At 37.6% G+C, this 15,873-nt stretch overlaps 1 protein-coding gene across 1 annotated transcript in view; it reads left to right on the top strand.

Annotated features, from left to right (window-relative positions):
• Positions 1-15,873, top strand: part of LOC107571618 (semaphorin-6D-like) — a gene marked incomplete at its 3' end in the record, with an annotated part of 37,238 nt that overhangs the window by 5,696 nt on the left and 15,669 nt on the right. The window contains exons 2-10 of the mRNA XM_016257950.1: positions 5,502-5,631; positions 9,851-9,965; positions 10,146-10,203; positions 11,700-11,756; positions 12,375-12,476; positions 12,555-12,645; positions 14,132-14,257; positions 15,319-15,407; positions 15,494-15,711. Coding sequence (XP_016113436.1) covers positions 5,502-5,631; positions 9,851-9,965; positions 10,146-10,203; positions 11,700-11,756; positions 12,375-12,476; positions 12,555-12,645; positions 14,132-14,257; positions 15,319-15,407; positions 15,494-15,711 — 986 coding nt within the window. The remainder of the gene's footprint in view (positions 1-5,501; positions 5,632-9,850; positions 9,966-10,145; positions 10,204-11,699; positions 11,757-12,374; positions 12,477-12,554; positions 12,646-14,131; positions 14,258-15,318; positions 15,408-15,493; positions 15,712-15,873) is intronic.

Here is a 15,873-nt window from a genome sequence, read left to right as displayed (position 1 = left end):
ACTAGGGATGTAACGATTCACTCAACTCACGATTCGATTCATGATTTTCTTTTTTAACAAAATGAGATTTAAGACGAATTATAAATTAAATGTGTCCTTTTATTATTGCTTGGACAAATTACTGTACGTTTCTTTGTGAAATTGAAATATAACACTATAATAATAACAATTTTATTTAATGTAAATATAAATAACAAAACTAAATTGAAAATTTAAAACAAGCCCCAAATCAAATAAATAAGTAACACAAATAAAATAAATCTCTTCATATGATCAAACTTTAAGGCTTTGTCTGTGCTCTTTCCTTTTAAAATTTAGAGGCAACCACTGCATTTTAATCTTGATCCAAACAAAGATGCTGCATACATGCAACACGAGCAGTTTTTAATCTAAATTACATTGTATTATTTCGAAATTTGGAGCATAAACAGAACTTCAGTTTTGTGAAACTATGCATAAAAAATATCTGCATGAAACAGAAACAGCAGACGAGCTGAACGAGACGCAGATGCTCGCTCTGCCAGCAGGTGGCGCTTAAAGCGTTTTCTTGGTTTCCGCTGTAAACAAAGCAGCGCTGCACTTATGAACTTTAATATGCAGGGCTCCAGACTGCGACTATTTTTTCTGCCTGTGCGACTAAATTTTGTGTGCGGTCGCACTGGTGCACCATTGCGTTGGTCAACTCATAAGCGCTTCAATTTCTGTTGCATATGAGAAACATCAAAGGGCAAACGAAACAGCGCTTAGAGAGTATACCTACTCAGCTACAGCAAAAATGACGCGCATATTGAGGAAACGATGGATGGAAGTAAAGACCACTTCTTAAACCAGAGAAGGTGAACATGCTGGTATTCTTGTGGGGGGAAAAAACATGCAAGCACTGCCACCGTTAGTTTGACTTTTCTTTTTGTTTTCATTTTTGAAAACCTTATCTTTGCTGTTTGCCTTAAGCTATGGAGGCTCTCTTTTATTTATTTATTTATTTGATTCCTCAGTGTTTGCTAAACGTTCTGTAATGTATTAGTCGGTATATAATACAGCATGTGCTGTGTGCCATGCCTCATCTTATTCGTTTTTGTTAATAAACGCTTTGTAAGCTAGTTTGTCATTATATCTTACTGATTTATTGTTGTTGTGCTTTTTAATTAAGAATAACAATGAATCCATCTTTTGTTTTAGTCTTAAAAAATGAAAGGTGTGTAGATGTATGTAAGCAAAACAGTGACAACAAGATCTCGAATTCGAATCTCGAAGCCCGTGGCTTAACACAGCAAAAGAGAAACTCCCGTTCACAAAATTCAAATCACAAATAATACTACTGATGATAAAGAACGGGTTGAATGTTAACAACTTTCGTATCCATATAACTATAAACTATGCTAAAAGTTCATCAGCATGCATTGAATAATCCCATGTTGTAGCACAAAAAAAAATTAAATATTGCGACCAAATCATGTGCTCGTGCGTCCAGCTGAGAAAGTTAGTTGCTAAAGAGCGACCAGTAAGAAGAATGAGTCTGGAGCCCTGATATGCATTATACAGAGGCAAGAGGAAAAGAAAAAATACCATCGAAAGACAGTAAGTTCCCCTCAGACATGCATTCACATAAAATGAATCGCGATTTGTTTGGCATCTCAACCGATTTGAATTGTCTCACATTTAAATCGATTTTCAACCGGCTCGCGGTTCATCGTTACATCCCTACAGGAAACACTAGAGACCAGAGAACGGCTCTGACTGAAGTGTTCCTGGAAAATAGCAGGACAGAAGAACATTCCCAAAGTGTTTACTATATCTCAGAGTCCCAGAGTAAAATCTATCATAGCACAGGCGAGAGCATGTGGGTCTGTCTGGATCGGTGTTCTAGCGTTTCTCTAAACACTGATAGTGTGTTAAACTACAGCATGACAACAGCCGTTCATCCGTGTGTGTCATGTGTAGTGGTGTGTCATGCACTGGATTCACTCTGTGTGTTTATTATTTGATTCAAATTTAAGCCAAAAGAAATGTCAGAATTATTTCATGAATGGTGGGAACAAAATTGATGATTCTCACTTAAATGATTCTGAAACAGCAGTTTAATGTTGTTTTAGTGTCACTGAGCGTTATTTGACAGTAGGCGAGAGTGCACTTCTGGGCTTCCCTGTAATGCTCCTTTATGGTGATGCTAGCAGTTTTACGGTCTGTTCAGCCAGCGGTTTTCAAACTGTGGGTCGCACAAAGTCACTTGGCTGCAGATTTAAAGCATGTGTTGTTTCATTGTTTTGAAGCGCGGGCTCACACGAGTTGTTCTGCATGAGATTGCGTACACCGGAAAATTCAAATGTTACGAAAACTGTTTTAGGTATGTTCATTCATTTCTATTGTCTGTTTGAACTCGCCGCTGTTTTCGTTATTCATAACATTTCGCATTATTTCCTTACCATATCATCTCTATACAAAGAAAAATTTGCCATCCAGAGCATCTGTATCGAGGAGCTCAGAAGCGCTCGTTTGGCAAATGTTCCCATCCAACTTGATAGAAATTCTGCCAAGAAGAATGGGCAAGAATTGAGTGTCAAGATGTGCACTGCTGAACCTGATGAAATCACAGCTGCAGGAACATAATAAAACGGGGAAAAATGTGTAAAATAGGCACTAAATGCTAGCTCTTTATCCGTTGTTATTGCAGTCATGTCTTTTGTAAAAAGGTTTTCTTATCTCTGTGAGTTCATCAGTCCTGCCGCTTTGGCTTTGTCTTGGCGCTCTTAAATGTGGTGTTTTGGGTTGTTTTGATCTGGGTGTGACTGTGTTTAGTGGCTGGAAACACTTTCCACATTTAAACAGCTATGAATTACAGTTCTGTTGAGACGGTTTTCACTCAGAAATTGCTTGCAAATTTCACCAAAAAAATTAGAAATGGCAAGTAACACACTGAATTAACATGAAATAGTATTTTCTTGTAAAGCATACTCTAATAATTTGTGTAATTTACAATTTACATTTTTTTGCGTTGTATAGATCGTAAATATTGAGGTGGTTCCTCTATAATTTCACGCTAGCTGTCAGATGCTTTGCGTGTATCTTTTTTTTTTTGCAATAAATAATGCTTGCTTTGATATTTTGTAATCTGCATAATTGGCTCTCTGCGCTTCGTTAATGGCCTGAACATTACAGTTAATTACAGGCCTGTAATGCAATTTAACGAAGGGGGAATTCAGGAAGTCAAGTGCTTTAGCTTATATAAACGTTTTAATTCAATAAGCCCGTGCATAAAAAAATCCAGATTATACCCCCAACTCATGTGTCCTGCTTCATCTGCCTAATGGAAGATTAGCTCTGATTAGCCATTAATTAGCTTAAGTGTCTCCCGCCGACACACACACAAAGCTTCTTGTCAGATTAGCTTCAGGTTGGATCAGTTTTTAAATGTCAGATTGTTATGGGATCATTTATTATTTGCTCTGTCTATTCAGATGTTATAATCATGTGCTTTGATTTCTGACCTTAATCTCAACTCTACACACCAAAATAAAAAGTTGATCCCAGAATCACAGTCCAAACTGAAGCTTGCTGCTGGGTTTAACCGGACCAGACCAAGAGAAGTCAAGCTCAAATATGTTATCAAATCATTGTAATGTACTGTGTGTTTTTGATGCAAGTTTTTGACTGTTTAAATCTGTTGTGTTCTTGTAATGTGATACACGTTTACAAAGTTCATTTAGGGCACGTCAGATAATCTAGATTAACCTTTAGACCAGGCGTCTTCAACAGGGAGATTTAAAGGAAAAGTTCAGACTTTGTTTCATCCTCAGGTTTGGAGAAATGTAGTGTTTGTAATAGGGATGGGCATTCCAAGCAAAAATAATATATTCGAAAATCACTGGGTATTATTCGAATGATATTCGAGATTCGCAATCACACGTACGGAGCAGCACTCGGCAGTACTTACCACACATTTGACAAGATCAGGTGTTTGTCAGTGGTGCTCAGGATCATTCGCCATCATCCTATCAGTCATCTCTCCTTACTCTGTGTTTATGTGGTAAGTGAAATGCTATGTACTGTAATATAACAGGCTACCGCTAGCAAGCGGCTAACCGTGTCCCTTTAGTGGCTCCGTTTGTTTTCCGCGCCTTTCTGAATACGGATTCAGCTACACTTCTAACCCAGTCAGGGGGGCTTGTGGTCCGCACAAAACTCTTATTTGGCATCGTCCCAAGTTACTGTAGCCGTTATATACTACGTAATAAGTCTTAGTGCTGGGCGGTATACCGGTTCATACAGAGTACCGTTGTTTATTTTTGTTATGATATGAATTTTTTAAATACCGCAATACCGGTGTATGTCGCTTAAGCTGGGCTCACACTACGTCCCATCTGTTGCTACGGTTATCACTGTGTCAATCACTGCTACTTCGAGAGCGAATCCAGCATAAATATGTGGATGTCATTCCCGAAACTTTGCAACATGTGTGTGGCCGAAAAACAAAGTAACCACTCTGTATGTTATAATGAAAGGATTCGATTGTGATCAGCACAGAACAAATACTGGTGTGCGTCGCAGCCATTAGGTAAACCAACATACATTCATGAGGATGATGAAAGTGTTTTAACTTGAGTAAAGCCCCCAGACCCCCTGCTCGTGACTCCCCCTGCATCCCCGTACACGTTCAAAACTGAGGCGATTTCCCTCCAGCGCTTCTCTTTCTCCTTACGGTTGTGATACGTTTTCGACACATTATACAGACAGTCGTGTTACTGCAAAACGTCAAGAAGCAGTTTCCTCCGTCTCCACTATCCAATGGAGCCTGTACCAATACAGCAGCTGTTTTGCGCTCGCGCATTGGCTATTGTGGAAGTACTGACGTAATCATATAGCCGTCATCATCCCGATTTCAATCCTAAATATCAAGCCGCCCAGCACTAGCAAGTATGTTTTTATGCCACGCAAGTCTACAGTGTGCGCGTGAGACCATATGTTCTTCTGTTGTCTTTGACAGCTTTTACATGAACGCGTGCGTCACCACCGCATCAGCACGGAAAACATGGGGACAGTTTTTAAGACAATAATCGCACAACCTAGTCGATATTCTATAATTAAATCAACTAATCGAATATACGAAAATCGTGACCCATCCCTAGTTTGTAAGAAACAAATCCATCATTAAGATGTTGCTTCCAGCTAAAATATGAGTCCTCCGTCCATAATATTGCCCAATATTGGTATATATGGAAAGAAAATTGTACATTTAAAACAGTTGCATAGTTCTTAATAAATTGTTTCCAAAGACATTCTAATGTCAGTTTTGAATTGTTCAAATATAGGCATTTTTTAAACCATTTGCTAATAATGAGCAAATATATTTAAACCAATCATAAAAATAAATACTAGATTTTAATCAGCATCCAATGAGAAACATCTTAAAATCCCATCAGCCAGACTACAAACTCAAACTCACAATAACTGGTAAATATCATCTCTGTGATGTCATCTGTCTGTATCTTTTATTTGCTGTGCAGATGACTGACAGGACATGGCGTTACTCTGTCGTCATGGCGATGGTCTCTTTAGCCTGGCTCCTCCCAGTCATCGCTACTGCCACGCCCTTCCCCAGCGATCTGCAGCCAATCGGTGTGCTGCGTCTGGAAGGTGAGTCACATGACTGACGGGATCTCAGTGAGTGGGTGTGTTGGACTTCAAGCGGTCGGTGCATGACATCAAAGTACTGCAAAAGCTATAGCTTTACTTTAGTTGTTTGAAAGTGTTGTCAAGTGATGCCTGGTGTTTTAAAATTATAGTTTTTTAAATATATTTTGATGTAATTAAGTTATTAATATATTAATTTTTCATTTTATTTCAAAGTTTGCTTTCTTTTTCTTTCAAGTTTTTTTTGTTTATATAGTTTTTATTCGTTTTTGTTTCAGTTTAAATTTGAGTTATTTAAGTGCGTTGTTAAACTAAATGAAAAAATGAGAAATGTTGCCTTTGGTGCATGGTTATTATAGTTAACAAAAACTAAAACCATAAAACACATTTTTTGTTACTTAATTGTTAACTCAAAAAAACAACTAAACTTATTTTAATAAAAAAAAATATATATATATATATATATATTATACATAAAACTACAATAATATCTCAATGATACATGAATAACACCACCTTGGCAACTAGCGGAGATAAAATAAGTTTAAAGGCACAATATGTAAGATTTTCATAATAAAATACCCAAAAACTACTCGCACAATGTGATACATTTCATGCAGTTGTGTATTTATGTTATCCCAAAAGTTCCCAAGGAATTGTAAATCCAGAGATACTCAAATTTTTAATAATAGCTCGTCCCTGTTCATAGTCGCTTATCAATGACGTAACATCCGCATATCCTCAGTTTCCGCTTGTAGAAGCTATGGCAGCACAAGACACAAATGCTGCTGTACAGTTAAACTAAATCCATTACGGCTGTCGCGAAGAAAATGAAAATGAAATGAAAAGCGTTGACCGCAGCATTAAATTTAGATCTGCTCAATGTTGCGCCATGATTTTTTTAAACACATTTTTACAGTGTTGCGCATTATAACCAATCACACATGAGTTGAGCTTACGAATGCAATGACCAATCAGAGGTGTTCAGATGAGTTTTTGTTCACTGCACGCACTCGCGAATTCTCTCATCATAAACAACAAAGTGCAGATGTACGTATGTTGTAAGACATTCATTCATAAAGCCGTGTATAGACAGCTTTACTGATTATAACAGTGTGTTCACACCAGCCGCGAATGTAATTATTCGTGCGAGTAGATTACATACAAAGTCAACGCAAAGACACGAATAGAGGCGAATTCGTGCCGGGCGATGCGAATGATGCGAAATGCACGACACGTTTGCCGCGAACGCACGATATTCGCCTCAATCGCGTCTTTCGCGCAAGTTCAAAAGTTTCAACTCGAGCGGAAAATTGCGTTCTCGCGCAAGCCAGTCAGCAAAGAGTTTCTTGACACGTCTGGTTGAATCAGACAATAGAAGAGAGCATTATTGCAGCCGTCTGTTATTATATAGGTCTGGAGCATAGAAAACAATTAAAATCAGTTGTAGTGGTAGTTGTATTGTATTAGCATGGCTACAGAGATGCTGCTATCAATAATAAAAAGAATAGTAATATCAGTGTATACACAGTAATAAAATGTAACACACACATTAATACAGGATCCTAACGTTATTCGTCCTCCTCTGGATGGTGCTGTGAACCCAGACACGTCGGCGTTTGGCTTTCAATTGTATTTGGGACTTTTTGACAACAGGTACAAAACAGGGTAAAAATCAGCTGTGGCGGGTAACGCTGTCAAATCACTAGCCAATTTGGCGGGTTACTTTTCGTAAATTATGTTTACTAATTAATTTCATGAGGAAGTTCATGTAAGCCAAATCTGCACCGATTTAGTGTAAATACTGAACTCGAGACTCATCATGATATTAAATAAGCCTAATTGTGCAGCATCTGGGCATATCTAGCTTACTTGAACATACCCAGCGATGTAGCTACTAGCCATCAGAAGCACCGGGACATTCCCGGTGGGCCGATCGCCGAAGCCAGGGAGACCTCATATTAGGCGCTGTTTTTAAATTACAGCCCCCACGAAACTGCAAAAAGCAAGTACTCCAAAAGTGTGAAGCAGTGCTACCCGGTGCATCCGCCAGCCGCGCGTTAAAGCAGAGCGGGATCAGTCTCCCGCACAGCGCTGCGCTTCCGCCACGATTTATAAGAGATAAACAGCGCCAATCGCTCGATCCATTCAGAAATGACACAGAATTGTGTTATACAGTTGTGTGATATGACAACACTAAAGGTTCTGCCTGAAAACAGCCACGACGAGGTCAAATGCATGTAAACAAACTTTAATAGCTTATTTCTCTTTAAATGTTTCATTCTAATTCATTTGAATTTAAGTAAAATGTTAATCCAGTAAGAGCCTGATTAAAGATAAAAACCAGTGTCTCTGTAATTTAGAGACACTTATAAATGAGGTGTTTAACATTTACAAATATTATAAAGTTCTTAAAGGGATAGTTCACCCAAAAATTAAAACTGTCTTCATTTAGGCTACTCAGCATCATGTCATTCCAAACCTGTATGAATTTCTTTCTTCTGTGGAACATAAAAGAAGATATTTTGAGACATTCAAGTACAGTAGAAATCAAGGGTAACCTAAATGGTTTGGTAACATTCTATAAAATATATTTTGTGTTTTACAGAAGAAATTTGAACCCCATTTCAGCCCTGTACCCGTCACTACGCAACAAATAATGGCGTGGCGGGCGCACAGGTTTTCTTTGCATTGAAGCAATAACGAAAAGTCCTGGATGTGGCGCAGCACAGCACGACAAATCCCCGGCAGTAAACTGATGCCTCGTTCTATTTATGACGTAGGCCTACTGTTTGACAAAGTACAAATGATTTGCAATGGTCACTTTGTCGCATCCAGTGTGGACAGGCTGGTGAGTGAAAAAGTTAATTTCAAACCCTGGTCATCAAGCTTCGCCTTTGTTTTGAAAATGCGACCTCTAGTGGCGAAAACTAGCATATTGTGCCTTTAAGTGTTTTTTAGAGATGCACCGATTGCAATTTTCATGGCCGATTCTGATTTCTGATTTTTTTTTTTGCAAGTGTGACCTGCTTATACCGATTTTTGCTGATTCCGATTCTCTTTCTAAAAACTATAATTGACAGCATATACAAACAAAAATCTGTACTTTAATGCAATAATAAAAAATTATTAAACATTACAATTCCCCCAAACTGGACAAAGTTACAGATGTTCTCTCACTTAAACAACTTTCAAGATAAAGTGCTCTGTGACTAGCAAAGAGGTAGAAATAATTAACTGTATATAACAAAACAGTCATTTCCGACTATATTTCTTAAATTGTCATTTTTTTCACTTACTTTATTAAATGTGTCATCTTTCACCATTCAAATGAAATCAGCATGAAACAAACTCCATCTTTTCATTGCAGACGAAACACAGAAGCTGCATCTGAAGTGCCATTAGATGCATTTACAGACTGTTTGATGAAGCTGAGCTGCCAGAAATGCATTTACACTGCAAGATTTCGAATGCACAAAGACTTTTATAAGATTAATGTTTAAGATACAACATAAGAAATGTTGGGGAAAATGCAATGAAAATTTTAAATATAAGATACAGTACCAGATACAAAAGCAAACCAGTAGGTGGCGGCAAATGACTGTTTGAATGAGTTTAGTCATTCATTCAACAGATTTGTTCAAATGGCTGATTCATTCACTCATGTCTTTATGAATGGGTTACTGAATCATTGACTCACTTGATTCATTCAGTAAAGACACACCGCTGTGTTGCTCGCAGACACAAAACAGTTCAGCTGTAGCTTTGATTGGAACTATTTTCATCAGCGAAACTGAGCAAAAACAGTCAATATTGTGTCTAAAATGTGAGTCACTTAATTGTAACTTTTTGTTTATTGAACTACTGTTGTATAAAATCACATTGCAATCTTGTTGAAATGTTTTGTTCGTGCAATGTTGCGTACCTAAATCATATATTATACATTTATTTTTTTACTACCACAGTATGCATCAATAATGTTCTGCACAAGCCTCTTCTGGCACAACATAAGAATCAGCAGACTGGAAAATCGGCTAATTCTGGTCCCTGGCCGGTCGGTCGGTGCATCTCTAGTGTTTTTATATTTAATGGTTTTAGTTTTAGTTTCAGTTGATTCCAGTCTTGACCTATAAACAACTAGCGTTCTGTTCAGAGCATCACTTAAATCTGCTTGCTGTTTGTAAACGCTGGTTTTATCTGCTCTGTTTCTTGTGCTCCACAGACTCGCACCGGTATCCCAGTTTTCAGGGTCTGATGTTTAACAATGGCACGGAGCGTCTGGGTCTGGACTATCAGCGCATGATCCGGATCCAGCATATGCTGTACATCGCTGCCAGGTCACTGAAGATCAGTCTGTTCACCAAACCACATGCCTGGATTGGATGGGTTTTAAAGAAATGTCATTCTGTTAGACGTTGATGTATTTTGCCACACGTATAAAAGAACTGGAAACAGCTGGAGAAGTCATGAAATCATGAAGACATTGTGACTTTTTCTTGTGTTTTTCTTCTGTTTAGAGACCATGTATTTGTTGTGAATCTCACGTCTGCAGTCGATAAAATCATCCCACAGCAGGTAAAACACACAGGTGTAACCCATGCAGAAAACATATAACAATAACAATAATACAGCTATTAAACATTTGTGTTTTTAAAGGAAATATCTCAACTTCCATGTTTTCATTTTAATAATAAACCTGTTATTGAAGAAGTGTTTTTAAATTAAATAAATCTGTATTAAATTAGATTTTATATTATATTTTATGCCTTAATTTGATGCTACTACTATATTGATTACTACTGTTTTTGGTAATAAATTTGTATTAAAATTAAAACAGACAACAGGGGGGGGGTAAAAAAATTAGTTACAATTATTTGAATTTGGTTGATTGGGCATGCTTTTTGAATATTATAATTTAATTAGACCATTAATTATTCAGAATTCTGAAAAAATAAAACAAAAAAAACAAAGAATTTAAAGGAAATTGGGAAAAATGGATTTCATAGGGCCCTAAAATTGTTGTTAAATTGTGTAATTTTCATGATTTCAATTAATCACACATGATATTTGATGACTCGAATTTAAATCAACGATTAAAACGTAGTCCAGAAAAATGAAAACACAAAAAAATCAAAGAAAGAATACAATGGATTTCATAGAGGCCTAAAAATTTAATCTTTGTTACATTTTTATTTTTTATACGTTTCATGATTTCAGTTAATTACATTTTTTGTTGTTGTTGATTAAAGCAATACGCCCCGTGAAGCCGTGGTTTACAGTGACTTTATAACAGCTAAGGGGCGTTGTTAGGTACGATGCGAAGCGGAGCTTATTGCTTTTATAAAACGGTTATTGCATATACGTAGTAAGGTTTCTCAAAATAAAACGGAGCAAATAAAGTGTAATGATATTAATAAACACAGTATTCTTCCACCAAACAATGTAGCGCCTCAGAAACAGTTGTGGTTGCTACAAAGTGGTTGCCGAGCAACACACAGATGTAAACAAAGGTGTAAATGGATTTCATAGAGGCCTAAAAATTTAATCTTTGTTACATTTTTATTTTTTATACGTTTCATGATTTCAGTTAATTACATTTTTTGTTGTTGTTGATTAAAGCAATAAGCCCCGTGAAGCCGTGGTAAACCACAGCTTCACGAGGCTTATTGCTTTTATAAAACAGTTATTGCATATACGTAGTAAGGTTTCACAAAATAAAACAGAGCAAATAAAGTGTAATGATATTAATAAACACAGTATTCTTCCACCAAACAATGTAGCGCCTCAGAAACAGTTGTGGTTGCTACAAAGTGGTTGCCGAGCAACACACAGACATAAAAAAAGGTGTGTGTTACTTTGTAGAGTCATTTACAACAGCTTCGAACACGGCTCAGCCAATCAGAGTCAAGCACCGGAACTCTCCGCTTTATCATTTATGATTGAACCATTGCATTTAATTTAACCATTAAAACAGAATCTAGACAAATTAAAAAATAAACAGAATTTGGGGGAAAAGATGAAACTGGTTTGATCCGTCACACACGAGGGCTCATGGTGATCTGTGTTTTCAGATACTGACGTGGAGGTCTACAGACGTGTCAAAGTGCGCCGTGAGAGGAAGAAACAGCGTAAGTATCTCTGATGAAGAGCGTCTGATACGACACACAGCTGGACGAAAGATGTCTCTTCAGTCCTACTGATGGAAAACTGTCACTGCCATGAACCTGCAGAGACATTCAGCAGATGCTTACACCTCATATTCACTTCCTTCTCTTATGATTTCCTCTGACCATTTATGACTGGTTTCAAAAAAGTGTCAAAAAATCTAAATCCAAGAACTGCACACACGAAATCACGTGATGCCTCGCATCTCTTGCAAAAATGAAGCACTGCATTCAAAATATCACAAACACATATCAAAAGCACACGTATGTCTCACCTTTGCCATAATATCATATTTTTGGATCGTATTTAGTGTGGCTTTTTGATTGCTTGTGTTTGAAAAAGATACTACTTGTTAGATTTTTGTGTGTTACGCAGGGAATTGTGTGTTGTGTTTTGCAAAAAGTGTTTTATGAAATTGAAAACCGAGTCAAAGGCCGAGAGCTAGCGTATGGTTTTGCAGATTTGGTGTGTGCTTCTGCTGGTTTTAGAAATGGCCTTGCCTTGACAAGTAAAGATTTTGTGTGTAAGCAGTTGGGTCTCTTTAATGCTCCAGTTTGACATGAAAACATCTTGTTTTTCAGGATGAATGCTATAATTACATCAAGGTTCTTGTGCCTCGTAACGACGAGACTCTGTTTGCGTGTGGAACGAATGCGCTGAACCCGGCCTGCAGAAACTACAGAGTGAGTGACACAGATTTGACTCCTCACATTCACGCAGGAGTTTCTCACGCTGCTGCTGTTTGTGTTGTTTGTGCTCAGTTGAGTTCGCTGGAGCAGGTCGGTCAGGAGCTGCTGGGTCAGGCCCGATGTCCATTCGAGTCTCGCCAGTCCAACGTAGGAGTGTTTGCAGGTGAGATGCTGAAACACACCATGAGTACTGTAGTTAACTAGATCCATCCATCCATCCATCCATCCATCCATCCATCCATCCAGCCCTCCATCCATCCATCCATCTATCCATCCATACATCCATCCATCCATCCTGCCATCCATCCATCCATCTATCCATCCATACATCCATCCATCCATCCTGCCATCCATCCATCCATCTATCCATCCATACATCCATCCATCCATCCTGCCATCCATCCATCCATCTATCCATCCATACATCCATCCATCCATCCTGCCATCCATCCATCCATCTATCCATCCATACATCCATCCATCCATCCTGCCATCCATCCATCCATCTATCCATCCATACATCCATCCATCCATCCTGCCATCCATCCATCCATCTATCCATCCATACATCCATCCATCCATCCTGCCATCCATCCATCCATCTATCCATCCATACATCCATCCATCCATCCTGCCATCCATCCATCCATCTATCCATCCATACATCCATCCATCCATCCTGCCATCCATCCATCCATCTATCCATCCATACATCCATCCATCCATCCTGCCATCCATCCATCCATCCAGTTGCCAAAGTAGCATTTCTCTTCCGTTCAACTTTGTGCTAAAATACCTCAAATTTAAATAAAATCAAAGCTAATATAGACATATAAGAAAAGAATAATATGAATCTAAAAATGCATTTGAAATAATCAAATTAAATGTATTTAATAAAGATTTTATTTTACAGTAAATGTATATTTTATTTAATTTTTACAATTTAAATAATAAACTATTATTTTTGTATAGTCATATTGAATATTAGTAATAATGATAAATATTATTAGTGCTACTATTATTATTAATAATAAGAAAATAAAACATTTTATTTTACAGTAAATAGTAATATATTTTTTTATTTATTGATTTGATTTTATAATTTAAATGATCAAATAAAACCGTACTTTTATTATTATTAATATGATTGTTTTTGTATTCCGTCTTTTTGTCTGATCACAGACCTCTTGATGATTGATTATATGTATGTATATATCTTTGTGTGAAAAATGTGGTGTTATATGTAATTGTGGTATGAAGATATTTCTACTAAGTTTTCACTAAAATGTAATATTTATTCATTCATTTTTTTTTTTTTTAATAATGAGACTTCTGTGAACTTTTTTGAGCAATTATTGTGGATTGTTGACCAAGAGTTTTGAAATCGAAATGAGAATAGTTGGAAATTATGGAATTATGAATCGGTGATATTAACATGACACTTAATGATTAATATTTACATGTTTACATGCATCACTCCGTTGTTAGTTTTGATTGCTTCCATTGTCCTCATTTGTAAGTCGCTTTGGATAAAAGTAATGTAATGTAAATGATTAAATTGCTCTTGATTGGCAGTCTTAAATTTCAGCCAGACACCACAGTTTGATTGACTCTTTCAGTGATGTTTTATTTTTGTCTCTGTATGTCAGGTGGTCATTTCTATTCGGCCACAGTGACGGACTTCCAGGCGAGTGACGCTGTGATCTACAGGAGTTTGGGTGGAGAGGGGCGACCCGTCCTGCGGACCGTCAAATACGACTCCAAATGGCTCAGAGGTGCCTCGTATATATCAATGATTCCTCAGATCATGTGTGTTGCTGCTAATATAAATGAAAATGTTGCCTTGACAACTAGCTAAAATGTAAAACAAAAATTGTTTAATATATATTTTTATATGTAATGTTTATTTTATCTCAAGTAACGAAAATGTTTTTTTTAATGGTTTAAATTTTAGTTAACAATAATAACCTATGTAATGTAACCTAATAGGTGACCCTGGTCCACAAAAACAGTCATAAGGGTAAAAAATTTTTGAAATTGAGATTTATGCATCATCTGAAAGTTGAATAAATAAGCTTTTCATTGCTGTATGGTTTGTTAGGAGAGGACAATATTTGAAAAACTGTAATCTGAGGGTGCAAAAAAATCTAAAGGGGTCATCGGATGCAAAATTCACTTTTGTTGTTGTTTGAACATAAATGTGTGTTGGAAGTGTGTGCACACACCCACCCTATAATGATAAAAATCCACCCAGTGGTTTTTAAAAAATCCTCTTTCTCAAATCAGGCTGTTCTGAGATTCCTGTCAGAGTGACGTAGTTCTGCACAGGCCCCTCCCACGATTGTTGATTGGCAAGTCCGTCTTACCTTAGCTCCGCCCTGAGTGACTGTCATCAGTCCACCATTGTGTCGACTCTAGTGCAGGGGAAGACAAGAATGTCTCTGATTTAAGCGATTGAGGTGTTTTGTTGCTAATAATGAACATAGCAGTCGTCATTTACTCCCGACATCTGAAGACGCAGAGGATTACAATGTATTGTTGGCTATTGCTACAAATATACCCGTGCTACTTATGACTGCTTTTGTGCTCCAGGGTCACATAATAATGATTTTTACTATATGACAGTCAGTTGATTTTCAACATGATAGCAGCCTTTTATAATAGATTTATTTATTCTATTTATCTCATTTTTAACCGCTTTCTTGCCATCAACATGACAGTGGTAGCTGGAATTGCATTAAATTACAAACAAAAGTATTTTTGTATATTTCATCATTCTAAAAAAAAAAAAAGAAAAACAACACGCTATCTTGTCCGTGTTGTGTTGTCTCTACAGAGCCTCACTTCCTGCATGCTGTCGAATACGGCAACTACGTGTATTTCTTCTTCAGTGAGATCGCAGTGGAGCACACCGGCGCTGGGAAGGTAAAAGATGAGTGTGTGAGAAGATTTAGACATTCAGTTCTGTTATAAAATCAGTTAGTGATTCCTGCTTGCTCCTCGTGGTGTAGGTGGTGTATTCGCGCGTGGCGCGCGTGTGTAAGAACGACAGCGGCGGCTCCACGCGGGTGTTGGATCGCCACTGGACGTCATTTCTGAAGGCGCGCCTGAACTGCTCGGTTCCTGGAGACACGTTCTTCTACTTCGATGTGCTGCAGTCGCTCACCAACGTGCTGCAGATCAACCAGCGGCCCGCTGTGGTGGGAGTCTTCACCACACAGATCAACAGGTACACAGTCACCACTAGGGTTCGGTACCCAACTCTGTACTTTTTAGAGTACCTATTCACATTAAATTAATAACTAGGGATGTGACGATGAACCGTGAGCAGGTTGCAAATTGATTCAAATACGTGACGATTCAAATCGGTTGAGATGCCAAACAAATCGCG

The sequence above is a fragment of the Sinocyclocheilus grahami genome, unplaced genomic scaffold (assembly GCF_001515645.1).
Source record: "Sinocyclocheilus grahami isolate Dianchi unplaced genomic scaffold, SAMN03320097.WGS_v1.1 scaffold1622.1, whole genome shotgun sequence".
Taxonomy (NCBI): domain Eukaryota; kingdom Metazoa; phylum Chordata; class Actinopteri; order Cypriniformes; family Cyprinidae; genus Sinocyclocheilus; species Sinocyclocheilus grahami.
Note: the sequence above shows the minus strand (reverse complement) of the source record. Positions and strands in the feature narration are given on the sequence as shown.